Source organism: Chiloscyllium plagiosum, chromosome 29, assembly GCF_004010195.1.
Source record: "Chiloscyllium plagiosum isolate BGI_BamShark_2017 chromosome 29, ASM401019v2, whole genome shotgun sequence".
Lineage (NCBI taxonomy): Eukaryota > Metazoa > Chordata > Chondrichthyes > Orectolobiformes > Hemiscylliidae > Chiloscyllium > Chiloscyllium plagiosum.
In genome coordinates, this window is record NC_057738.1 from 38098249 (window position 1) to 38125615 (window position 27367).

The following is a 27367-nucleotide window of genomic DNA, read 5'->3' on the forward strand; positions in this document are numbered from 1 at the left end:
CCTATCACCTCCATCCCCACCCCCATTCACCTATTGTACTCTATGCTACTTTCTCCCCACCCCCACCCCCCTCTCATTTATCTCTCCACCATGCAGGCTTCCTGCTCTATTTCTGATGAAGGGCTTTTGCCTAAAACATCGATTTTTCTGCTCCTTGGATGCTGCCTGACCTGCTGTGCTTTTCCAGCACCACTCTAATTCATTTTAAGGTAATGGCTGACCAGAGATGTGCAGGTTAGATAAATTGGCCATGTTAAATTGCCCAGAGTGTTCAGGGATATGTAGGTTAGGTGCATTAGTCTGGGATAAAATGGAGAGTAATAGGATCAGGGAACGGGTCTCGGTTGGGTTACTCTTCAAGGGTTGGTGTGGACTTGTTGGGCCGAGGGGCCTGTTTTCACACTGTAAGAATTCTATGAAGCTGTAGGGATTCTATAATTGTTCCATATTCTCCTCCACTCCAATAATATTTCACCTCTTGCTTGTCATGAATCTACGTACCCCTGCTTTTAGAAATATTCAAGGACTCTGCTTTCAAAACCTGTACAGAAAGAAAAGTCCCCCCTTACAGGGTAAAAAAAAAAAATCTGAATTCCTGTTTTAAAGGGCGATCCCTTATTTTTAAACAGTGACCCTTGGTCCTAGATTCTCTTTCAAAAGGGAAGATGCATCTGTGTCCACCCTGTCAAGCCCCCTCTTCTACACTTCACTCAGGTCACAAAGTTAAATGAGAGTAAAACATAACAGGCTACGTCATTACATGGGAAACTTCCAAAAGTCTTCGAGTGGATTAAGAACATTTTGGATTGAAACATTTGGAATTGAAGTTGCAAGTGAAGGTGTTCCCATGTATCAGCTGTCGTTGTCTTTCAAGTGGTAATGGGTTTGGAAGGTGCTGTCTGGGAAACTTTGGTGATTTTTTGCAGTGCATCTTGTAGGCTCATTTGGGATAAGGAATTTGGTTTTATTGTCAAGTACTCAAGCAGAGGGATACATGAGTCTAATGGAAAATGTACAATGTCACCATTTCCGGCGCCATGTTAGGTACAAAAGTGCCCAGGTACAAAATCGTAGGTGTAAGTGAGGAAAATAAAGTTCAGCATTACAGAGCTTCTAAAGCAGAGAAAGAGAGAAAAAAAATTCTAAGCGCAAAGAAGTCCGTGCTGGGTTTCTCCTCGAGTCCACACTGGCTCAACTCACTGCCACTGATGCCATCCAAGGATGGGAGGTAAGGAGAAAAAGAACATGAAAAGACAAAAAAGAAGACAAGTACTGAACTTAGAAGAGGAGGTCCATCTCAGGACTTGTACTCTGCTGCAATATTGGAAGGTGTTGTCTGGGGAACCTTGGTGATTTTCTGCAGTGCGTCTTGCAGGCCCAGTGTAAAATGTGTGGTGGTTGATGGGAAATGTTCATCCTGGAGTCCAGTTACCAGTGGTGTACCGCAAGGGTCAGTGTTGGGTCCACTGCTGTTCGTCATTTTTATAAACGACCTGGATGAGGGCGTAGAAAGGTGGGTTAGTAAATTTGCAGACGACACTAAGGTCGGTGGAGTTGTGGATAGTGATGAAGGATGTTGTAGTTTACAGAGAGATATAGATAAGCTGCAGAGCTGGGCTGAGAGGTAGCAAATGGAGTTTAATGCGGACAAGTGTGAGGTGATTCACTTTGGTCAGAGTAACTGGAATGCAAAGTACTGGGCTAATGGTAAGATTCTTGGTAGTGTAGATGAGCAGAGAGATCTGTGTCCATGTACACAGATCCTTGAAAGTTGCCACCCAGGTTGACAGGGTTGTTAAGAAGGCATACAGTGTTTTAGCTTTTATTAATAGAGGGATTGAGTTCCAGAACCATGAGGCCGCACTTGGAGTTCGCAAGGTTTGTGAAGGTTTGGAGTATTGTGTACAGTTCTGGTCACCGCATGATAAGAAGGAAGCTTTGGAAAGGGTGCAGAGGCGATTTACTAGGATGTTGCCTAGTATGGAGGGAAGGTCTTATGAGGAAAGGCTGAGGGACTTGAGGCTGTTTTCGTTAGAAGGAGGTTGAGAGGTGACTTAATAGCGACATATAAGATAATCAGAGGGTTAGATAGGGTGGACATGAAGAGCCTTTTTCCAAGAATGATGATGGCGAGCAGTAGGGGGCATAGCTTTAAATTGAGGGGTGATAGATATAGGACAGATGTCAGAGGTAGTTTCTTTACTCAACGAGTAGTAAGGGTGTGGAATGCTTTGCCTGCAACGGTAGTAGATTCGCCAACTTTAAGTACATTTAAGTCGTCATTGGACAAGCATATGGACGTACATGGAACAGTGTAGGTTAGATGGGCTTCAGATTGGTATGACTGGTCGGTGTAACATCGAGGACCGAAGGGCCTGTACTGTTCTGTAATGTTCTATGTACATCAACAAACATGACTTGGTGCAAGCTGTGGCCCCTTGCTGAGATATTTGTATCATCGATCGGCACAGATGAGTGCAGGAAGTCTGGAGGTTGGCTAACATGGTGCCACTATTTAAGAAAGGTGGTAAGGAAAAGCCAGGGAACTATAAACCAGTGGGCCTGACATTGGTGGTGGGCAAGGTAAAATCAAGGACTGCACATAGAGTCATAGAGATGTACAGCATGGAAACAAACCCTTCGGTCCAACCCGTCCATGCCGACCAGATATCCCAACCCAATATAGTCCCACCTGCCAGCACCCGACCCATATCCCTCCAAACACATCCTATTCATATACCCATCCAAATGCCTCTTAAATGTTGCAATTGTACCAGCCTCCACCACATCCTCTGGCAGTTCATTCCATACACGTACCACCCTCTGTGTGAAAAAGTTGCCCCTGAGGTCTCTTTTATATCTTTCCCCTCTCACCCTAAACCTATGCCCTCTAGTTCTAGACTCCCTGACCCCAGGGAAAAGACTTTGTCTATTTATCCTATCCATGCCCCTCATAATTTTGTAAACCTCTATAAGGTCACCCCTCAGCCTCTGACGCTCCAGGGAAAACAACCCCAGCCTCTCCCTGTAGCTCAGACCCTCCAACCCTGGCAACATCCTTGTAAATCTTTTCTGAACCCTTTCAAGTTTCGCAACATCTTTCCAATAGGAAGGGGACCAGAATTGCACGCAATATTCCACCGATCCTTGTGGCACTCCACTGGTCATAGGCCTCCAGTCTGAAAAACAACCCCCCACCACCACCCTCTGTCTTCTACCTTTGAGTCAGTTCTGTATCCAAATGGCTAGTTCTCCCTGTATCCCCTGAGATCTAACCTTGCTAATCTTGCTAGAAACCAGAGTCTTGATTAGAAGGGTGCTGGAAAAGCATAGCAGGTCAGGCAGCATCCGAGGAGCCCCTTCATCAGGAATAGAGGCAGGGTGCCTGCAGAGTGGAGAGATAAATGAGAGGGGGGTGGAGGTGGGGAGAAATAGCATAGAGTACAATAGGTGAATGGGGATGGGAATGGAGGTGATAGGTCAAAGAGGAGGGTGGAGTGGATAGGTGGAAAGGAAGATAGGCAGGTAGGACAGGTCATGAGGATGGTGCTGAGCAGGAAGGTTGGAACTGGCGTGTGGTGGGGGAAGGGGAAATGAAGAAACTGGTGAAGTCCACATTGATGCTCTGGGGTTGAAGTGTTCCGAGGCAGAAGATGAGGTGTTCTTCCTCTAGGCGTCGGGTAATGAGGGAGAGGCAGTGGAGGAGGCCCAGGACCTGCATGCCCTCGGCAGATGGGAGTTGAAGTATTGGGCCACAGGGCGGTGGGGTTGATTGGTGCGGGTGTCCCGGAGATGTTCCCTAAAGCGCTCTGCTAGGAGGCGTCCCAGTGTAGAGGAGACCACATCGGGAGCAACGGATACAATAAATGATATTGGTGGATGCGCAGCTAAAACTGTGATGATGTGGAAGGCTTCTTTGGGGCCTTGGATGGAGGTGAGGGAGGAGGTGGTGGGCAAGTTGTTGGAGGGAATCCTGAGGGATAGAATTTACATGTATTTGGAAAGGCAAGGACTGATTAGGGATAGTCAACATGGCTTTGTGCAGGGAAATCATGTCTCATGTCCTATTAACTTTTTTGAAGAAGTAACAAAGAGAATTAATGAGGGCAGAGCAGTGAATGTGATCTATATGGACTTCAGTAAGGCATTTGACAAAGTTCCTCTTGGTAGACTGGTTAGAAAGTTTAGAATACGGGGAAAGCTAGCCATTTGGATACAGGACTGGCTTGAAGGTAGAAGACGAAGGGTGATGGTGGAGGGTTGCTTTTCAGACTGGAGACCTGTGACAAGTGGAGTGCCACAAGGATCAGTGCTGGGTCCACTGCTTTTTGTTGTATAAATGATTTGGATGTGAACAGAGAAGGTATAGTTAGTAAGTTTGCAGATGACACCAAAATTGGTGTTGTGGTGGACAGCGAAGAAGGTCACCTCGGTACAACAGGATCTTGACCATTGGCTGAGGAGTGGCAGATGGAGTTTAATTTAGATAAGTGAGAGGTGTTGCAGTTTAGGAAAGGCAAATCACAGCAGGAATCACATATTTAATGGTAAGGTCCTTGGAAGTGTTGCTGAACAAAGAGACCTTGGAGTCAGGTCCATAGTTCCCTGAAATTGGAGCTGCAGGTAGACAAGATAGTGAAGAAAGCATTTGGTATGCTTGTCTTTATTGATCAGTGCATTGAGTATAGGAATAGGGAGGTCATTTTGCAACTGTACAGGACATTAGTTCGGCCATTTTGGAATACTGCACGCAATTCCACTCTCCCTGTTATAGGAAGGATGTTTTGAAACTTGAAAGGGTTCAGAAAAGATTTAGAAGGACATTGCCAGGGTTGGATGGTTTCAGCTATAGGGAGAGGCTGAATAGGCTGGGGCTGTTTTCCTTTGAGCATCAGAGGCTGAGAGGTAACCTTATAGAGGTTTATAAAGTCATGAGGGGCATGGACAGGGTAAATAGACAAGATCTTTTCCCTGGGACAGGGAGTCCAAAACTAGAGAGCAGGGTTTAAGGTGAGAGGGGATGATTTAAGGGACAACTTTTTCACACAGATGGTGGTGTGTTTATGGAATGAGCTGCTAGAGGAGTGGTGGAGGCTGATACAATTACAGCATTTAAAAGGCATCTGGATGGGTACACGAATAGGAAGGGTTTAGAGGTATATGGGCTAAATGCTGGCAAATGGGATTAGATTTATTTAGGATATCTGGTTGGCATGGACAAGTTGGACCGAAAAGTCTGTTTCCATGCTGCAAAGCTCTATGATTAAGGATAATTTGGGTATCAGCTGAGCTTAGTGTGTGACTAGACATGTAGCTGGTGGTGTTTCGATTATATTGAATTTGTGCAAATAGTTGAAAGAGAATATTTGCAAACGGAACTGGAGCAAAAGAACATTGGAAATAACGGGTTCACACTCAGTGTTGTGTAGTTCTATGATGCTCAGCACCAAAGCTTCTTATCCAACAAAGTCACAAGTTGAACAGTGTAAAGAAAGGCTTAAAATGAATATTTATAATTTTGTTTTCAAATGGATCATAGAATCCCCACAGTGTGGAAATAGGCCATTAGGTCCAACCCTCCGAAGAATAACCCACCCAGACCCATTCCCCTACCCTATTACTGTACAATCCCCATGGCTAATGCACCTTATCTACACATCCCTGAACACCATGGACAATATAGCATGGCCAATTCACCTAACCTGCACATTTTTGGATTGTGGGAGGAAACCGGAGCACCTAGAGGAATCCCACAGAGAGAACTGCAAACTCGACACAGACAATTGTTCGAGGCTCGAATTGAACCTGGTTGTTTGGCACTGAGGCAGCAGAAAATGCAATCTATTAAAACAAAAATACTTTACAACCCTCATTGAAACACTGGAAGTGGGTGCAAGAGTAGGTCATTCAGCTCTTTGAGCCTGTATTGCCACTCAGTATGATTATGGCTGATCATGCAATTTCAGTATCCCATTCCCACTTTCTCTCTGTATTCCTTGTGCCCTTTAGCTGCAAGCACCACAACCAGCTCCCTCTTCCATATATTTAATGAACTGACCCCAACAGCTTCCTGTAGGAGAGAATTCCACAGGTTCACAACTCTCTGAGTGAAGAAATTCTTCCTCAACTCAGTCCTGAACGGTTTACCTCTTATTCTTAGACTGTGACCCCTAGTGCTGGACTTCCCCAATATCAGGAACCTTCTACCCACATCTCGCCTGTCCAGTCCTGTCAGGATTTAATGTTTGTATGAGATTCCCCTTCATCCTTCTAAATTCCAATGAGTAACTTTCCAGAGTGAGATTTGCTATACTGGGCGTTATTTCCATATTTGACTAAAGGTGGCAGTAGGGAGCACCGCCTACCGTATCTCCAGTGTTCAGCATTTGGCCCTGTGCGCATGGCTGGGCCAATGTTTGCGCATGCTCATTTCTAAATCAGCGCGAACCTGCGCTCGCTAATAATAGCAGCCGGCCACCGGCATTCAACGCATGCTCAGTAGTAGCGGCCGGCTGCCGGCCACCTGCGCATGCTTATTGTAGGACGGGTTGTGGCGCCTGTATTCCGCGGCCCCCAGGAACAATCCGCCTCCATCATGAAGCTGGTCCGGTAAGAGGAGGCATCGGAGGCCGGGGATGGGTGACCTCGGGCCTATACCTACCGGAACGGAGGGTATGGGCAGGGAATGGGAGAGATCGGTGGGGAGGAGGATGAGGTTGGAGAAGCCGCGGCCTAGATGAGGCCTGGGGCCCAGTCAGGCCGCACCGGACGTGGGGAGACCCGCGTACCGGCACGGGGCGACCCCGGCGCTTAAAGGCCTAGGATCCTGGGGGGGAGGAGAGGCTGTAGTGTCTCCCCCCCCCCCCGGATTTACAGTGGGGAAGGAGCTGCTCCTGTTCTGATTGAGCTCTTTGACCATGGATCAGACTCACTCCTCTCTCCCTTTTGTCTGTAAACCATTTCAAAAAGTCTGATTAAAAACAGACAACATTTTACTCAGTCTTATTCTAACAAAGTCCCGCTGGTCGACTGGAGGGTGCATCACTTGCTCCCCCTCCCATGTCTGCTGCTGTCTATCCACAGGGTTCAGTGTCTCTCCCCCAACACCCAGTCACCCCCTGTCCTCTCTAACAGTGCCCATGGAGAGACCGATGGTCAGCGAGAGCTGTCTGTGCTCACTCTTGTCCTTGACCCACAGTGGGGACAACAGGTCTTCCAGGACTATTGGCATTGACCTCCACCCACACGCAGTCAGTCTTGCCCTTCCAAGCGATGCCTGTGGCAGGACGGGTGGTCAGCCAAGAGTTGCCTGTTTTGACCTCTGCGTGTGCACGTACAATAGTCACTGTGACAGTGCCCCCTCCCCAGCCCCATTGGTGCCAAGTAGTTGGCCAGCAAGGGTTGCCCATCACATACTCTTCACTGTCTCTGTGCTACCTGTCTGGGCCTGGCTGGCATTGACTCCTGGGTGAATTGTGACTTTGAAAGGATTGTGAAGTCTGTCATTGCTATACAGCATGGAAACAGACCCCTCAGTCCAACCAGTCCATGCTGACCATAATCCCAAACTAAACTAGTCCCACCTGCCTGCACTTGGCCCATATCCCTCCAAAACATTTCTTATTTGTGTATTTATCTAAATGCCTTTTAAACATCATAATTGTACTTGCATCCACCATTTCCTCTGGAGTTCATTCCACACGCACACGAACCACACTATGTTTAATTAAACTGTCATCTTAAAAAATATGCCCCTAGCTTTGGAATACCCCATGCTAGGGAAAATATACTTTTCATTCACCTTATCTATACCCCCCATTCTTTTAAAAATCTCTAAAGTCACCTTTCAACCTCCTACGCTCCAGTGGAAATAGTCCCAGCCTCTCCTTATAACTCAAGCCCTCCATTTCTGGCAACACTCTGGTAAATTGCTTCTGAAACCCTCTCCAGCTTCCTATAACATGGAGACCAGAACTGGACACAGTCCTCCAGAAGAGGCCTCACCAACACCCTGTACAATCTCAATGTAACGTCCCAACGTCTGTACTCAAAAGTCTGAGCATTGAAGCTAAGCGTGCTAGACGCCTTCTTAACGACTCTATCTCTATGTAATGCAGACTTCAAAGAATTATGTATCTGAATCTCCAGGTTACGTGAATTGGCCATGCTAAATTGCCCATAGTGTTAGGTGCATTAGTCAGAGGGAAATGGGTCTGGGTGGGTTACTGTTCGGAGGGTCGGTATGCACTTGTTGGGCTGAAGGGCTTGTTTCCACACTGTAGGGAATCTAATCTAATCTATGTGATAATTGTGGGCTGAACTGCCCTCTTCTGGAGGTCTACCCAAGGCCCTATTTTTAATTTTGTAAGTCTTGCCTTTGTTTGTTTTACCAAAATGCAACAGCGCTCATTTATCCAAATTAAACTCCATCTGCCACACCTCAGCCCATTGACCCAATTGATCAAGACGTCTTTGTAGTGTTAGATAACTTCGCTTCACTACACCACCAATCTTGGTGTTGTCCTCAACTTACTTAGCATGTTTTCTGTGTTCTCATCTAAATCATTTATATAAATGATGAACGAAAATGATCCAAGACTGATCCCTGTGGATCAAAGGGATCTAGCTGGTCACAGGCCTCCAGCCTGAAGAATGACCCTCTGCCATCACACTATATCTCCTGTTGTTAAATCAATTTTGTGTGCAATTAACAAACTCACTCTGAATTCTATGTGATCCAACTTTCCTAATTAGTCTACCATGCGGAACCTTGTCAGAGGCTTTACTAAAGTCTGCCCCTCGCTCTCAGGTTGTTTCTCTAGCATGGTACCATGGAACAGCAGTGTATTGTACTGGGTTGATTGTAGTTTTGGTTCCCAGACTCTAAGTCTTCAGTCTTGGTGTTATTCCTTTGCAATTTTCCTTTTCACTTTATCCTTACCATGTAAAGAATGAATTTTGTGATCTGCACCAATGTTGGGGTAGTGTGCCGATGTGCACCAGCAGTAGAAACAAATAACTTGTGTACAATTTAGGTTTTTACCAGATTGTCATTGTCATTGATATAGGCTAATAAAGAATGCCCTCACCCACCCCCTGAGCCATTTACATGGTAATGTGCAAGCCCACAAATTAGCAGATTTATTGAATTCAATTTTACATACACCATGGTAGCATTTGAATTCTCAGCTTTTAATCTCTTGCATTTTAATTATCTGACAGGATGAAAGTTGAATTGCCATAATGGTGCAAGACAAAACAAGGATCTTTAAATTTCAGTGGAGGAGGTAGTGGTATCGTGGAGATATCATTGTACTAGTAATCCAGAACTCAGCTTATGTACTGGGCACATCGATTTGAATACCATCATTGTAGATTGTGCAGTTTGAATTTGATAAACAATGGAGAATAATAAGCTGGTCTCATGGTGACCGTTTTAATTGCCATAAGAACCCATCTAGTTCATTGATAGCCTTTTAGAAAAAGAAATCTGCTTTCTTTACCTGATCTGCCCTACCTGTGATATCCTGAGTTGGGCGGCATGGTGGCTCAGTGGTTAGCATTGCTGCCTCACAGCACCAGGGTCCAGGTTCGATTCCAGCCTCAGGCGACTGTCTGTGTGGAGTTTGCAGGTTCTCCCCGTGTCTGTGTGGGTTTTCTCCCAGGTGCTCTGGTTTCCTCCCACTGTCTAAAGATGTGCAGGCCAGGTGAATTGGCCATGCTAAATTGCCCTATAGTGTTAGGTGCATTAGTCAGAGGGAAATGGGTCTGGGTGGGTTACTCTTCGGAGGGTCGGTATGGACTTGTTGGGCCGAAGGGCCTGTTTCCACACTGTAGGGAATCTAATCTAATCTATGTGTTCGATTCCAGCCTCAGGCGACTGTCTGTGTGGAGTTTGCAGGTTCTTCCCGTGTCTGTGGATTTTCTCCCAGGTGCTCTGGTTTCCTCCCACTGTCTAAAGATGTGCAGGCCAGGTGAATTGGCCATGCTAAATTGCCCCATAGTGTTAGGTGCATTAGTCAGAGGGAAATGGGTCTGGGTGGGTTACTCCTAGGAGGGTCAGTATGGACTTGTTGGGCCGAAGGGCCTGTTTCCACACTGTAGGGAATCTAATCTAATCTATGTGATAATTGTGGGCTTAACTGCCCTCTTCTGAGTGAAGAATTGCGCATTGAATTGATTGAAACTGTACGAAAGGCAACATTTTTCAGCTTGTTCTGTGTTGCATTTGCTTAAAATAGCTATGAGAAAGAGAGGACTGCAGATGCTGGAGATCAGAGTCAAGAAGTGTGGTACTGGAAAAGCACAGCTGTCAGGCAGCATCCGAGGAGCAGGAGAGTCAATGTTTCGAGTATACTCTCTTCATCAGGAAAGATCACATTCCTAATGAAGAGCTTACGATCAAAACGTCGACTTTCCTGCTCCTGGGAAGTTGCCTTACTGGCTGTGCTTTTCCAGCGCCCCAATTTTTAAAATAGCTGTGAATTATGAGAATAGCTCTGTAATTTCTTCACATCAGTAACATAATCGGAGGTAAAATCTCTAGATTTGGGAAAAGATTAGCTCTGATGAGTCACTGGACTAAGGCCAGAGACAGTGTCCTGTAAGTTAAGTAGATGCAGGAGGCGGAATTGCCATTTGGTAGGGGAAGAGAGTGTGGTAATGAAGAGCAAACAGAGTCCCAGGAAGGAGAATGACTGTCAAGGGAGCTTCTGGGGAAGTGGTGGCATTTACTCCATCTAGAGTTCCTTTTAGATTAGAAATCTATGAATTGTGAAGCCATGAAGTGGTTCACTGTTTTTAAAGTAAATCATCTGACAATGCATGCAAGGGTGAATTGGCAGGAGGTAGCATTTGGAGTGTGCATGGTTTAAAATGTCCTACAAGATAAGCTCCAATATCTAAGCATTTATCAATCAGTTATGTTTTGGAAATACATGGCTTCAATCTGTTCTAAAGGAACTGTTGGCATTTCATAATTTTATACTAATAGAAGGAGGAGGAGGCCATTTGGCCCATCAAACTTGTTCTGCCATTTGTTAAGATCATGGCTGATCTATCCATTGTCTCAGCTCTTCCTACCAGCATTATCCCCTGAACCCTTAACTCCCCTATCATGCAAAATTGCATCCAACTGTGTCTTGAATATATTTAATGCAACTGCCTCTACTGCTTTCTTGGGCAAAGAATTCCATGGATTCACTACTGTCTAGGTAAAGCAGTTCCTCCTCATCTCTGTCCTAATCTTGAGGCCATGTCCCCTAGTCCTAGTCTTAGCCATGAATGGAAACAACTTGCCGACTTCTGTCTTATCTATTCCTTTCATAATTTTGTGTCTATAAGATTCTCATTGTTCATTGCTTCACAATTCTCATTCTTCTAAATTCTAGCGAGTGCAGTCCCAGGCGGCCCAACTTCTCATAGGGTAACCCCCCTCATGTCCGAAGTCAACCTGGTGAACTACCTCTACGTTGTCTCCAAAGCCAGCAGATCCTTGCTCGAGTAAGGAGACCAGAACTGCGCATAATACTCCAGGTGCAGCCTCACCACCACCTTGTACCATTGCAACAGATCGTCCCTTCTCTTAAATTCAATCCCTCTAGCAATGAAAGCCAATATTCCGTTTATCTTCCTAATGACCTGTTGCACCTAAAAATCAACTTGTAGCAATTCATGTATGAGCAGTCCTAAGTCCCTCTGCACAACAGCATGCTGCAATCTAGCGCCATTTAAATAATACTCTGATCTACGAGTTTTATTTCCACCCTCTCATTTACCAACATTGTACATCCGTCTGCCAGTCCCATGCCCACTCACTTAACCTGTCTAAATCCCTCTGCAGACTTTCCACATCCTCTGCACTCAATTTAGTTGCCTTTCCATTCAATTTAATGTCAGCAGCAAACTTGAATATGTTATACTCTGTCTCCTCTTCCAAATTATTTATATATATCATGAATTTGCCTTAAGTGATCTCAGGGTTTGCTGATATTTCATAGGATGTGGGCGTCAGCCAGATTCTTGCATCTTAGTTAAAACATCAGTAAAAGCCCTCATTCCTTTGTTAATAAATATTTTTTGAAGCAGTTTTGATATATTTGGGTATCTTCCATTCTGCGTGATAGAGAAAGAAGCCCAAGAGTGTGAGATTGGAGCCAGAATTTATTGATGAGATTGTTCTGAGGTCCAATTGCTGGCAAGGATTTGCCTAAAGTAGGCAACTTTGTTTGCAAAATCAGGGCTGCCTACTCTCTGGTTTCAAAGTCCATGGGTGATAATTGTGAGTGGTGTTCCTGAAGGCTGACCACCAGTTCTCAGCATCTCATAATACAGAATACAGAATATACAGCACAGGGATCCATTCAGCTTGTTGTTTCTCTGCCAGCCTTTAGAAAGAGCTGTCCAATTTGTCTCCGGCTCTTTCCCCAGAATGGTGCAAATTCCTGCTTTTCTAGTATTTATCCCATTCCCTTTGAACTGCCCAATCAAGAACTAGTTTTAAGTTGCAACCCGCTGCACGTGTCAGTATGTTTCCTCATTTTCCAGTTGGATATTTTGCCAATTATCTTCAAGCTGTGTCTGAGCCTCACTGACTTTCGGCCACTACAGCAGTTCCTCCCTTTTAAAACTGTACATAATCTTTATTGAATCTTCCCAGTCTTCTGAACACTCCAGGTGAACCATCCCTGCCTCAGTACACACTCTCATAAGTAAGCTTCCCATTTTCTTACCTTGCTAGTAAATTTTCTCAACGTGCTCTCCAATGTCTTGGCAGTTTCCTAAAATGTATCGTGCTCTGGACACCATAATAATCTGGCTCAGCCCAACCAATGTTTTGTAAATGTATAATTTGCTTGCTTTTGCACCCTGCCTCTGTTTAAAAAAAAAATCCCATTTGCTTTCTGAGCAGCCTTCTCAACCTGCTGTTTTTGAAAATCTGCATAATTAATACCCCAGGTCTGTCAAACCCTGCACTCTTATACCATTTATTTAATACTGCTGTTCCTCATTCTTCATCTGATAGTGGAGCACTTCACCTTTTTTGTATGAAATTTCATTTGTTTGCTTCCCAATTTAATTTCCTGAAGTCTATAATTTGCTAATATTGCTACATTTCAGAATTGTGGTCCTGAAAACTATGGAGTGATTCTCTGTACCCCAGCTCATTAATCTATGTGAAAAGGAGCACAGGTGCTGATGTTGATTGGCTTTGAGGGAGCATCAATGTTCTCTCTGGATCGGAAAAATAACTGTTTACTGTTACTCCCTGTTTTCTGTTCTTTAGCCAGTTTTGCATACACATAATCCATTCAGCTCCTGGGCTTTAATTTTGCTGACAAGTTGATTATTATTTTAGCCAATCTGGTCCAAATCCCTTTTCGATTCTCTTTCCTGTTGAGTATTTTCATCGTTGCTTGTTTCTGTCTTTTTCCACAATCTAAATCATCGAATTATAACCTGTCCAAATAAACTATTATGCAGTTGCGTAACGTTTGCATCCTTTCAAATGTCAACTGCATTTAGACGGGGATTTGTGCAAATATACACGTGAAGTAAGGCACAAAGGGACACTGTACTAAAAAGAATGTGTCAGCAGTATTTGAATAAAAGTATGTGATTAGTTTTTGATTGCACAGACTGGAATTTCAGAACTTGAGATTTGAACAAGTAATCAGCTGTATTTCTTTAAAGTCTTGTGAGCAGACAAATGCTGTTTTGTCCATAAGGCGTCGCCCATATTCTGCTCAGGCTGAACAAACCCCTGTTCATCCCCAGCATGAGTATTGTCTCCAACTCTGGCTCCAACCTTTAGGGGGAGACATGCTCACTTTTCAAAAGGTACAAAAAAAGTTTAATCGGAATTGAATTAGATCATTCGACCCGTTGAGCCTGTCCCACCATTCCAGGTTGTGTTTGATCATCTCCTCTGTCATTTTCCTGTACTATCTCCAATTCCTTAATGTTGTTAATCTCCAGGAACCTGTTGATTTCTGTGTTGAACCTGTGATTGAGCTTCCACAGTCCTCTTAGGGAGAGAACTACCGATGATTCTAAGTGAGTCTTCTTAGCTCCATTGTAAATGGTCTGTCCTTATCCTGGTTGCGAACTCGTCTGGGGGGGTGGAATCATATCTATATCCACTCTGTCATGCCTTGTATGAATTGTGTTTCAATGACATTGCCTCTTATTCTTCAAATCTTTAAAAGGGAATAAAGGACCAATCATCTCAATCTGTCCTCATAAAACAATCTCACCATCCCAGGGCTTAATCTCTGTTGTACTCCCTTAATGGCAAGTATATCCTTCTTTCAATAAAGAAACCAAATCTGTGCACACTACTGCACGTGAATACTCCCATGAAGGGTCAAGACAACTTGACCCTTGAGGTGGCCGAGTGGTTAAGGCGATGGACTGCTAATCCATTGTGCTGGTGGGTGGCACGGTGGCACAGTGGTTAGCACTGCTGCCTCACAGCGCCAGAGACCCGGGTTCATTTCCCACCTCAGGCGACTGACTGTGTGGAGTTTGCACGTTCTCCCCGTGTCTGTGTGGGTTTCCTCCGGGTGCTCCGGTTTCCTCCCACAGTCCAAAGATGTGCAGGTAAGATGAATTGGCCATGCTAAATTGCCTGTAGTGTCAGATAAGGGGTAAATATAGGGGTATGGGTGGGTTGCGCTTCGGCGGGGCGGTGTGGACTTGTTGGGCCGAAGGGCCTGTTTCCATACTGTAAGTAATCTAATCTAATCTAAACTGTAGCAAGACACCTTCTGCATGCAAATCCCAGGCAATGACAAAAATCAGTATGATGGGGAGGTGCTGGTGTAGGACTGGGCTGCACAAGGTCAGAAGTCACACGACACCGAGTTATAGTCCACCAGATTTATTTGAAATCACAAGCTTTTGTAGCATTGCTTCTTCGTCAGGTGAAGTGGTTTAGAATTAAAAATTAAGATACATGCTTAGATATGTCAGGGAGCACCTCTGTGGCAGGGAGGCTTCAACCTTTATTTGGAGTAGGGAAGGCTATGAAGAAATTCAGAGGTTTTTAGAATAGGGAACAATATGGGATAAAAAAAGAGGAACTGTTTCCAATAACTGAAGGGTTAGTGACCAGAGGATAAAATTTAAAAGATTAGCAAAAGAACCAGTGGTGACACAATTTCTTTTTGACGCAACAAGTCATTAGGTGATGGCCTCATGGATTTATCATAGGCTATTAATCCAGAGACCTAGGAATTTGAATTCAGTAAAAATGTGGAATTAAGAGTCTAATGATTACCATTGACAATTTTTGGGAAAACTTTAGGGAAGGAAATTGTCATCCTTATCTAGTCTGGTCTACATGTGACTCCAGACCCACAACTATGTGGTTTGCTGTTAACTGCCCTGTGGATAATAGAAATGCTGGCCGAGTTAGCCACACACATCTTATTCGATTAGATTCCCTACAGTATGGAAACAGGCCCTTCGGCCCAACCAGTTCACACTCACCCTCCGAAGAGTAACCCACCCAGACCCATTTCCCTCTGACTAATGCACCTAACACTATGGGCAATTTAGCATGACCAATTCACCTGGCCTGCACATCTTTATACTGTGGGAGGAAACCAGAGCACCCGGAGGAAATTCATGCAGACACGGGGAGAACGTGCCTGAGGCTGGAATCGAACCTGGGTCCCTGGTGCTGAAAATCCGTGCATTGCTTGAAAGGCTGGTACTTATTGTCCTTCATTTGTAGCTTTTAAAAAGTAATTGGATAATTATTTTGAAAGGAAAGAGCTGATACTGACCCAATCGACTGAAGAGTGGCCCTTCTGTGATGTACCATTCTGCATTTATTGTTCTATACTATTATGTATTATTCATGATTTTCTCATGTTTTAATGGGAATATCTTTGCACAGATTTCTGATGAAATTGAGCCATGAGACTGTGACCATTGAGCTGAAAAATGGAACCCAGGTACATGGAACTATCACAGGTAAAGAGGGAGCGCAAAATTTAACTCTTCATAGTTGGTTTAAACTGGTGTTAAGATGTAACAAATAAACTTCTAACCTGACATTTTGGTGATCAATCTGAAACTCATATTGTGTTTTTATTCATAAAATGTTATATTTGCACTAAGAGTTGGGTTGGGGGGGGTGGGACTGGAATGTATTGCCTGATAGGGCAGTGAAAACACATTCAGTCGTAACGTTTAAAAAGGAATTGGATAATTATTATAAAAGAGAAACATTTGTGGGAAATTAGGTGTGGGATTAACTGGATTGCTCTTTAATGGATCCCGCTGAAAAAATGAATGTGCATTTTAATCCCATTTTCCAGGATGTGGTCCATAACCTTTCATGTTCCAGTGCCAAGGATGCAGATCCTGTTCCTTTTAAATGAGTTGAGGGTTTCCATCTCACCCACCAGACTGGACAGTGAATTCCAGGCACCCGCCACCTTCTGGATGAAACGGTTTTTCCTCATGCCCCGTCTAATCCTCCTGCTCGCCTAAAAACTTTAAAATTGACATGTCCGTCGGGGGAAACTAGCCTTTTCTGTCCACTCTACCCGAGCCTCTCAATATTCTTATACACCTTGATTAATTCACCCCTCAACCTGCTCCATTCGAAGGACAGCATGTTCTAAGGGAAACAACTCAAGACTATCCACTCTTTCACGAGAGCTGCAATTTTCAAGCCCTGCCAACATTCTTATCAATTTCCACTGTACTCTCTGTGAAGTAATTCTGACCTTCCTGTAATCTGGTTATCTTTGTACCTTCCTGAGGGTAGTTAGTGATGGGACGACAAAGGCCAGGGGCTCCCACATCCCTTCAAGGAATAAGTTTTTTCTTAAGAAAAGAACGAAGTGATTGATCCCATTGCAGCAGCTTGATGCAAAGCATTTTGTGGTTTGATTTCTCCTGCAGGCGTGGATGTCAGTATGAATACTCACCTGAAAGCTGTGAAGATGACATTAAAGAACAGAGAACCTGTACAGCTCGAGACACTGAGTATCCGAGGAAACAATATTCGCTACTTTGTTCTCCCAGACAGCTTACCGTTGGACACGTTGCTCGTTGACGTTGAGCCCAAAGTTAAATCAAAAAAGAGAGAAGCAGGTACGGCGTTTGCTGAATGGGTTGCTGGAACGTTATAATCTAATTATTAAATCATCTTCCATCTTATTTTGGGGGCCAAGATGATTTTGTCTTGAGTAGCATCCAGCGCAGCCAGGCTTTGACAGCGCAGTGGGTAGTGTTCAATCCCTTGCTCACCCAGATAGACAGCTTCACCATTAACTTAGTCAGATTGCTGTTCTTAGGAGAAGGTTCTCTCCCTCTTCCCTCCAGCTGTTGGTTTTTAGAAACTTTTCCTTTTTGGTGAGGCATGTTGAAAATCTCACTTTCCAGAAATTGTGAAAGGCAGTTATTTGTCAGCATTTGGATTGTAATCTGACCTGAGCTGACAGGCTGTTGTGCATCTGTTTTAAGAGTCAGTGCAGTAACTTTAACTCCCTTCACCAGAGCCTTGAAAACAGAAATTAGGAACTAGTAGCAGGAGCATTAAGTTTGGCCCCTTGAGCCTGTTTGATGTGTTAGCAACTGGCAGGAAAGATGAAAGTAATGCAGGACCCCCGAGGAATGGTTCTGCAAGGCTGGGTCTAAAGCATTTGAAGCTTTATTTGTGTCTAATCCACACTTTTAAAATTGGAGAAATCATGCCTGACAGTTGATTTCAGAAATGGTGGGAGAGTGACAAAATATTTGAGAAACAGGGCGGCTCAGTGGTTAGCACTGCTGCTTCATAATGCTGGGCACCCGGGTTCACTTCTAGCCTCAGGCAACTGTCTGTGTCGAGTTTGTACTTTCTCCCCATTCTGCTTGGGTTTCCTCCGGGTGCTCCGGTTTCCCCCCTCATTCCAAAGATGTGCACATTAGATGGATTGGCTGTGGGAAATGGATGGAATGCTCTTCAGTTTGGACTCAAATGGGCTGAATAGCCTGCTTCCACATAGGGATTCTGTGAAATATTCTGATATTCACACAATCTTGTGCATTTGTAAAGGCACATCACTTTTCTGTGATGTTTTCTTACTGTAGCAGAATGTCATTACAATCCGATTGAATTTGGTTCTAGTTTACTCACTAATCTTGATCTCCTTGTTTTAACCACCAGTTGCAGGCCGAGGCCGGGGGAGAGGTCGAGGCAGGGGAAGAGGACGTGGGAGAGGCCGAGGAGGACCAAGGCGATAATATTTTGTTCTGCTTTGTGGAGACATTGCCGTTCATGTTTGTACAAGTTTTGTTTACTGGAGGAATTTTGCATTATTTTCGTTTTTAATAAACTTAATTCACATGATTTTGTTTCCCACTGTTACATTCTATTGATGGCGTCATTAAATACCGCAACATTTTTTTAAAAACTAATTTCCTTTTAGCCTAATCTTTGTTTTAAGCCTTAATCCTCCTGTATTATCCTGTTGGTTGGTAGCAAATTCCAAATTGATCTTTCTTAAATTTGTCAAGAAGTGATTGAAGTGGCCTGTTTATTTCATAAGAATATAGCACACAGGAGCAGTGGGACACAGTGCCTCACAGCGCCAGAGACCCGGGTTCAATTCCCGCATCAGGCGACTGACTGTGTGGAGTTTGCACGTTCTCCCCGTGTCTGCGTGGGTTTCCTCCGGGTGCTCCGGTTTCCTCCCACAGTCCAAAGATGTGCAGGGTCAGGTGAATGGGCAATTTAGTATGGCCAATAGTGTTAGGTAAGGGGTAAATGTAGGGGTATGGGTGGGTTTCGCTTCGGCGGGTCGGTGTGGACTTGTTGGGCCGAAGGGCCTGTTTCCACACTGTAATCTAATCTAATCTAATCTAATCTAGACCATTCACCCCCTCCTGCCTGCTTCAGTACAGCAGTGACAGATCATCTCCTTCAACTGCATTTCCCCATGTCCTACAAGACACCAAAAATCTATCTCCCACCCATATCTATATCCAATACTGTCTGTAGCACATTCAAGAGAAAGAGAGAGGATTCCACAAAATCACAACCCTTTGAAGAAATTTCTCTTCATCTCTCTCCTAAATGACAGGCTACTTAACCTGAAACTAGATTCCTGAAGAAGGGCTTATGCCCGAAACGTCGATTCGCCTGTTCCCTGGATGCTGCCTGACCTGCTGCGATTCTCCAGCAACACATTTTCAGCTCTGATCTCCAACATCTGCAGACCTCACTTTCTCCTGAAACTAGATTCCCCAGCCAAAGTCGATCAGTTGATATGTGATACTAAATTAGCAGTCCAGTTCTAGAGGTTAAAATGTCTATACAGAAACAAGTTGTGCTATTTATTTATTTTTACATTAAATATTCCCTCCTTCCCGATTACTGCTGACTGCAAATGCAAGATTTTGGTAGTTGACTGGCCTATTTGAGCAGCAGGTGTCTTGTCAAGATTGTGTGCTGCCAGTAATTTGTCTATTACAGAACTATCCATAGAGGTGTCGAGTGTGAGAAATAATTGAGTAGGATTGCAGTCCAAGAATGTTGAGGAAGAACTACACAGCAGTTTATTAAAAAATACATTTTTGAACTCTTATTAGAAAAGGAACTCCTTGGAATATACAGGAGAGTTTGGCTTTGTTATAATGCTGGGTAAAAACAAGGGCTGCAGTTGCTGGAAACCAGAGTCTAGATTAGAGTGGTGCTGGAAAAGCACAGCAGGTCAGGCAGCATCCAAGGAGCAGGAAAATTGACGTTTCGGGCAAAAGCCCTTCATCAGGAATAGAGATACTACTGGTGAAAAATTATCTTTGCATTACTTGGTTGAGCAGCACAATAATCTATTGCAACAACAAAAACTTCATGTTTCTTTATGGACACAGTCGTATAGCCTGCCTTTTGGTTGTTTACATCTTAAGAAAAATTCCTTTATTTTTAAGTATTGTTCTATATGCATTACAAGTTGAAAGATATGATTGATGTATTAAGATTCTACACACTAGAAATAGTCTCAGTTCAGAGATGCCACAATAGTCGACAGATCTAATTTTATCACCGAAGTGCCAACTTCATACAGATGGTATGTTATATCAAAGGATAGCGTGAAATCTAGAAATTAAATCACAAAATATTTCTGAAATGCAAGAGAGGTTGCCAAAGCACTTCAGAAGCAAAACCTGAAAATTTCAGTACAATCGCAACCATTTATACCACAGGACAAAAGATGTTGAATGATTGGCAATCAAACTGAATGACCAAGGTGTTGCCACAGAGAAAGCAAGCTGGAATTCTAGGCTCTCCAAACTTGCAAATAATTTGTAAAAGGCACAAAACTTGTGCATAATCCTTTTGTTTTGAGAGTGTGTGTTGCTTCGAGTAAGCAAGGATATTTTCTGTGATTGGTTGCTCATGTTATTTGTGCATTTGGGATTGTTTAGCAAATGTTGTCCAATCACCAAATCACATTGATCAGTGGATGTTTTGAGTTTTACAAGCATGGGTTGGTTGAGCGTAGTTTTTATTCTGCCTATTACAGACAGCTGGAGTAATGTACTGGCAAATTAGGAAGATGCTGCAATCTGTACTGACAACAGCAACAAAAGCTGGAGGTCATAGCGGGCTACACTTCATCCACCGAGAGGGAGAGCAAGCTGACGGTCAGAGTCTTGATGACTCTAATATACTGACTGGTGAATGGTCAATACTGTATACCTGGCATTGCACCTGTCTGGAGCTCTGGATCATATGTCCACTGATATTACCCATACATCATGTTCCTGTGAATGGACAAAAGATTCTGGGATTGAAGATGAGAAAGAAGTGGCTGAAATATTGTCTCTCAGCAGCAAAGCCACATGGTTATTTAGATATTTGCAAGACTGTTTTTAATGTTGTGGTTTTACTTTCCCAGAAATCCAGTATTTGGAATGCTCCTTTCTCACTCCTCGTGGGTTGGAAACCTGATTGATCTAGGTCCTGGTCCCCATAGAGTCATGAAGCACGGAAGCAGAGCCTTTGGCCCAACCAGTCCATGCCAAACATAATCCCAAGCTAAGCTAATCATACCTGCCTGCTCCTGGCCCATATCCCTGCTAACCTTTCCTATTCAGGTATCCATCCAAATGACTTTTAAACATTGTAATTGTACCCACATCTGCCACTTTTTCAGGAAGTTCATTCCACATGTGAACCACCCTCTAAAACATTTTCGTCATGTCTTTTTTAAATCTCACCTTAAAAATGTTCCCCCGAGTCTTGAAATTCCCCATTTTGAGGAAAAGACAGCTACCATCAACTCTATCCATACCGTCAATATTTAGTAAACTTCTACTAGGTCACCTCTCAACATCCTGTGCTCCAGTGGAAAAAGTCCCAGCATATCCAGCCTTTCTTTAGAACTCAAACCTTCCATACCTGGCAACATCGTGGTAAATCTATTCTGAACCCTCTCCAGTTTGATAATAGCCTTCCTATAGCTAGACGACCAGAACTGGACACACTATTTCAGAAGAGGCCTCACCGATGTCCTGTACAACCTCAACGTTCTAAACTGAAAGGACTGAACAACGAAGGCAAGTTTGCCAAACGTCTTTTTAACTGTCCTGTCCCTATATGATCTTATGGATTTTGCTTTTAAAAGAAAGATGCTTGCAGAGTGTCATCTATTTGAATTCTAGAAATAATCTCCAGAAAAGTGCTCTGGATGGTAGATTAATTGGCGGAGTCCATTTCCTGTACCTGTGGTAGAATGAATGACAATGCAGCACTGCAGGCTTTAATGGAATTTGTGACGCCTACAGGTTTGTCTGTAGCACATAACAGATTTGTCTGTATCATATAACAGATTTCCTAAGCTGTGGAGGTGCTGAAGTTGATGAAGTCAGAAATCAAACAACACCAGGTTATAGTCCAGCAAGTTTATTTGAAATCACAAGCTTTCAGAGTGTAGCCCTTTTGTCAGGTGAAGTGAGAGGGAAGCAGACAGAACACAGAATTTATGGGTACAGAGATCAAAAGATCGTACAGATAGGGTGGAGTGTGAAATAATAAGTCTCTGCAGGCGACCAAGGATGTGAGACAATGTGTGAAGTGTCAATAGCTGAATAACAATTTAAAGGGATGACCTATAACCCAATTAAGTGAGGCTGAGAGATAACTACAAAAATTAAAACTAAGATGGTGCTGGAGACAAATCAAAAGACTGGAATAATATGGAATACAAACAGATGCTGCTGGGAAAGCCCAGCAGGTCCGGCAGCATCTGTGAAGAAAAACCAGAAGAAGGATTTCCGAAGGACAGTTATCTTGGGTGTCCAGACTGTTACCAACAAGATATTGGCTACCACATTGCAGAGATCTCCCTTCCTCCTAGTCTTCCAACAGTTGGCAAAAAGGAAAGGTGGTTTCTTAATCCAGATTGTTTTACTCAACCTGCTTTCCCAGAGACTAGTGTCTGGTACTAATGGCAGGGTAAGAATGCACACAATTGTGGTTTGGGGTAGATTAGATTAGATTAGATTCCCTACAGTGTGGAAACAGGCCCTTCGGCCCGACCAGTCCACACCAACCCTCCGAAGAGCAACCCACCCAGACCCATTTCCCTCTGACTAATGTACCTAATACTATGGGCAATTTAGCATGGCCAATCCACCTGACCTGCACATCTTTGGACTGTGGGAGGAAACCCACGCAGGCACAGGGAGAATGTGCAAACTCCACACAGACGGTAACCCAAGGCTGGAATCGAACCTGGGACCCTGGTGCTGTGAGGCAGCAGTGCTAACCACTGAGCCACCGTGCCACCCCAAATGTAGGAGCACATCTATTGTCTCCCTTTGAACACTTTAACTGTTGTGTAAATGGCAGACAGGAGGATGGGAAAACCATTCAGCCAGGCACTCGAGAAACACCTGCACCCCAAGAGTGCAGCGGTTAGCACCATTGCACAACTTGTCCAGTGTAGCAGGAGGTGAATCTCATTGGTGTAAGTTTTTGTTAGAGCAGCCCAAAACTAGTGCAGCCCTCACACTTCCCATCATAGCTTTGCACTTTTTTTTTGCTTCAGGTGCTTTCCCTCCATGAGTGTAATAGTCCTCATTATGTTGATTCCATATGAAGTAAACATTGTTTTCTACCTGTCTTTTATGCAAGGTAATATTTTAAAACCTCCTCACCCCCCCCCCCCCAGTCTTAGTAAAAATGTAAATAAATGAACAATCGTCACTGAACTCCCAGTAAAACAGCTATTGACTGATGAAACACACCTTGCATGTTATCTTGTGTTATTTCACCTCTATAACTTAGGTGTAATTGGTCAATATACCTAAGAGGAGTTAGTATAGAGGGAGAGTTCAAAATGCACGCAATGTGAGTTTGGTTTAAAATTATAACTGCTATAATGTTGTTATGGGTGTAGATGTGTACCCAACAAAAGGCTATCTTTATCCTTGTAAGATTCTATTGTTCCCATGGCTGATTTCTATACCCTCCGACATCTCAATAAAATTGCCTTCCTCCAGTGCTGAACTTTGAAGAGTCAACTCTCTTCTTAAGGTAGAGTTATCCAGCAGGCAACACCACAGTTTAGAAAGTGAGTGGTGGTGATTTGATTGAAGTTTATAAGATCCTGACTGATCTTAACTAATAGGCCCAGTCTGTTCAGTCTTTCCCTGTAGCTCAAACCCTCCGAATCCTGCAACATCCTTTTAAATCTTTTCTGCACCCTTTCAGGTTTAACAACATCTTTCCTACAACAGGGAGAATAGCAGTGTTCTAAAAGTGGCCAAACCAATGTCCAGTGCAGATGCAACATGATATTCCAACTCCTATACTCAATTCACTGACCAAGCATACCAAAACCACCTTCACTATCCTGTCGACCTGTATCTCTACTTTCAATAAACAATGAACCTGCACCCAAAAGTCTGTTTATTTGGCAACACGCCTCAGAACCCCACCCTTAAGTGTAATAAATCTTGTCTTACCAAAATGCACACCTCACATTTTCTAAATTAAGCTTCATCTACTATTCCTCGGCCATCTGTTAAGGTCCTGTTATACTCTTACGATTACAACATTTAAAAAGCAACTGGATGTGTAAATGAATTGGAAGGGTTGAGAGGGATTATGGGCCAAATACTGGCTAATGGGATTAGATGACAAATGACAGAACGGACGAGTTGGACCAAAGGGTCTGTTTCTGTGTTATGCATCTCTATGACATTGTAAAGATGTTTCCTCTTGTGGGTAAGTCCAGAACTAGGGGATACTGATTTCCAATTATGGTCATCCTTTGAGGACAGAGATGAGAATTTTGTTCTCATGGAGAGTATGCAACTTTGAAATTCTACCTCAGAAGGCAGTGGAGGTGGGGTCACTAAATATTCCCAAGGTGAAGGTTGATAGATTCTTGTAAGGCAATAGAATCAGAGATTATTAGCAGTATTTGGGAATGTGGAATTCCAAACATAAACAGATCACACCATGATCTAAATTGAAAGGTGAAGCAGGCTTGAGTGTTCACATGGCCTATTCCTGTGTTAGTTTGAATGTTTGTTCTTTTTTTCTAAAATTCATTCATGGGGCATAACCATTGCCAGCTGATCCACTATTTATTGCCCATCCCTAATGGCCCTTATGGTGGTGAGCTGTCACCTTGAATTACTGCAGCCAGTTTGGCATGGCTCCACTCACAATGCTATTAGGGAGGAATTGCAGGGTTTTGGCTCAGTGACACTGCAGGAATGGTGGTTTATTTCCAAGTCAGGATAGTGTGTGGCTCAGTGGAGGGAGACTTGTAGTTGTTGGACTTCCCATCTCTCTGCTGCCCTTGTCATTCTAGTTGGTCGTGGCTGTGGGTTTTGAAGGTGCTACCTAACGAACCTTATTGACTTTCTGCAGTGCATCTTGTAGATGGTACACACTGCAGCTACTGAGAATTGGTGGTGGAGGGAGTGGATGCTTATGGATGTAATGCCAATCAAGCGGGCTGCTTTATCCTGGATGGTGTCAAGCTTCTCAAGTGGTGTTGGAACTGCACCCATCCAGGCAAGTGGGGAGTATTCCACCGGATTCCTGACTTGTGCCTTGTAGATGTTGCACAGGCTTTGGAGAGTCAGGAGATGAGTTACTCACTGCAAGTCCCCTAGCCTCTGACCTGTTTTTAAGTCACATTATTTATATGGCCATTATGGTTGAGTTACTGGTAAATAGTAACTCCAGGATGCTGTTAGTTGAGGATTCAGTGATAGTAATATCATTGACTGTCAAGGGACAATGGCTCAAATCTTTCTTGAAGATAGTAATTGTCTGACACATTTGTGGTGTGACTGCTACTTGCTACTTGTCAGGCCAAGTCTGGGTATTGACCAAGCCTTGCTGCTTCAGTATGTGAGGAGCTGTGAAGGGTGCAGAACATTGTGCAATCATTGGTCACCATTCTGACCTTATGATGGAGGGAAGCAGTTGAAGATGGTTGGGCCTGGGCCATTACCCTGAGGAACTCCTGCAGAGATGTCCTGGAGCTCAGGTGATTGACATCCAACAACTACAACCATCTCCTTATGTGCCAGATATGACTCTAACCCATGGATTTGACCCTGATTCCCATTGATTGTGATGACTCCTTGATTGATTGATTGATTTATTGTTGTCACATGTAACAAGATACAGTGAAAAGTATTGTTTATATGCTCTACAGGCAGATCGTACCATACAAAGTGCATCAGGGTAGCAGAACAGAGTGCAGAATACAGAGTTACAGCCGCAGAGAAGGTGCAGAGAGAGAGATCAGAATTAATATTTGAAAGGTCCATTCAAGAGTCTGATAACAGCCGGGAAGAAGCCGTTTTTGAAGCTATTTGTACGTTTATTCAAACTTTTATATCTTCTGCCCGATGGAAGATGTGAAAGAGTGTGTAATTGGGATGGGAGGGGTCTTTGATCATGTTGGTTGCTTCCCCGAGGCAGTGGCAAGTATGGATGGAAGTCTGGTTTGTGTGATGGACTGGGTATGTGCAGGACTCTCCGTAATTTCTTGTATTCTTGGGAAGAGCAGTTACCAAACCCACGCTGTGATGTATCCAGATAGGATGCTTTCAATGGTGCATTTATAAAAATTGATAAGAGTCCTTGTGGATACACAAGTGATACCACACTCAGTTGCTGTTGATAATACCTTGCATCACTTTACTGATGATAATAAACTGATGGGTGGTAGTGGGTCAGGCTGTCCTGTTTTCTGTACAGGACATAAGCAAGCAATTTTGCAGGTGGATGCCCAGTATTGTAACTGTATTGGAACAGGTTGGCTGGGGAAGTGTCCAGTTTGGGAGCACAAGCCTTCAATGCTATTACAGGAATGTTGTCTGAGTTCATAGTCTTTGCAATATCCTGTGCAACCAACCAGAGTCATAGAGTCCTACAGCACAGAGACAGGCCTTTTGGCCCAAACTGGTTCATGCTGAACAAAATGTCCATCCACTCTAACCCCATTTCCCTGCCCATATCCTTTTAAACCTTTCCTATCCATGTGTTTGTCCAAATGCCTTTTAAATGTTGTTAATGTCCCCACCTCAACCACTTCCACTGGCAGCTCATTCCATACACGTACCTAAATCTTTTCTGAACCCTTTCAAGTTTCACAACATCTTTCCAATAGGAAATTGTCAGTTTCAAGGGGTTTTTACGGACAGCGTTCTCCACAGTTGATCATCTCAAATGGAATCTGACTCCTTCCCCCACCCCATCTCCCAGTGTCCAGGTCCATATCCAGGGCTAGGTACCTTGATTCCACATGGGCTATCCTAAACAAACGTACACAGCTCTGACCTATTCTTCTCTGGTCTAACTGCCACACTCCAGTTTTCAGTCATCAAAATCCCGTTTCTTTCATACAGACACCCAGCACAGAAACAGACCCTTCGGTCCAACTCATCCATGCTGACCAAGTTTCCCAAACTAAACTAGTCCCACTTCCCTCATTTGGCCCAAATCCCTCTAATTCTTTCCTATTCGTGTATCTTATCCAATTGCTTTTTAAATGCTGTAACTGTGTGTGCCTCCACCACTTCCCCCACATTCCATAGATGCACCACCCTCTATGTGAAAAAGTTGCCTCTCAGGTCCCTTTAAATCTTTCCTGTCTCGCCTTAAATGTGCGCCCTTTAGTTTTGAACTCTCCTAACCCAAAAAAAGATCTTTGCTATTCACCTTATCTTTGCCCCTTGTTGATGTAATTAGATAACAAGGAATAGGAGGGTGTTTGTATCTAAGATAGTTTTTTTTTAAAAGTTCGGGGTTTTGTACTTAAGACGGTGCTGGAGAGTGGTGACTTTGCACACTTTTCACTGTACTCCTGAGTACATGTAACAATAA

At 43.8% G+C, this 27367-nt stretch overlaps 1 protein-coding gene across 1 annotated transcript; it reads left to right on the forward strand.

Moving 5' to 3' along the window:
* The first annotated feature begins 6497 nt into the window (after positions 1-6497).
* snrpd1 (small nuclear ribonucleoprotein D1 polypeptide) lies at positions 6498-18352 on the forward strand. The gene is made up of 4 exons (XM_043719587.1): positions 6498-6609; positions 15905-15981; positions 16921-17112; positions 18170-18352. Exons 1-4 carry the CDS (start codon positions 6530-6532, stop codon positions 18244-18246), a joined length of 426 nt encoding a protein of 141 aa, XP_043575522.1. The 5' UTR covers positions 6498-6529; the 3' UTR covers positions 18247-18352.
* The last annotated feature ends 9015 nt before the right edge of the window (positions 18353-27367 follow it).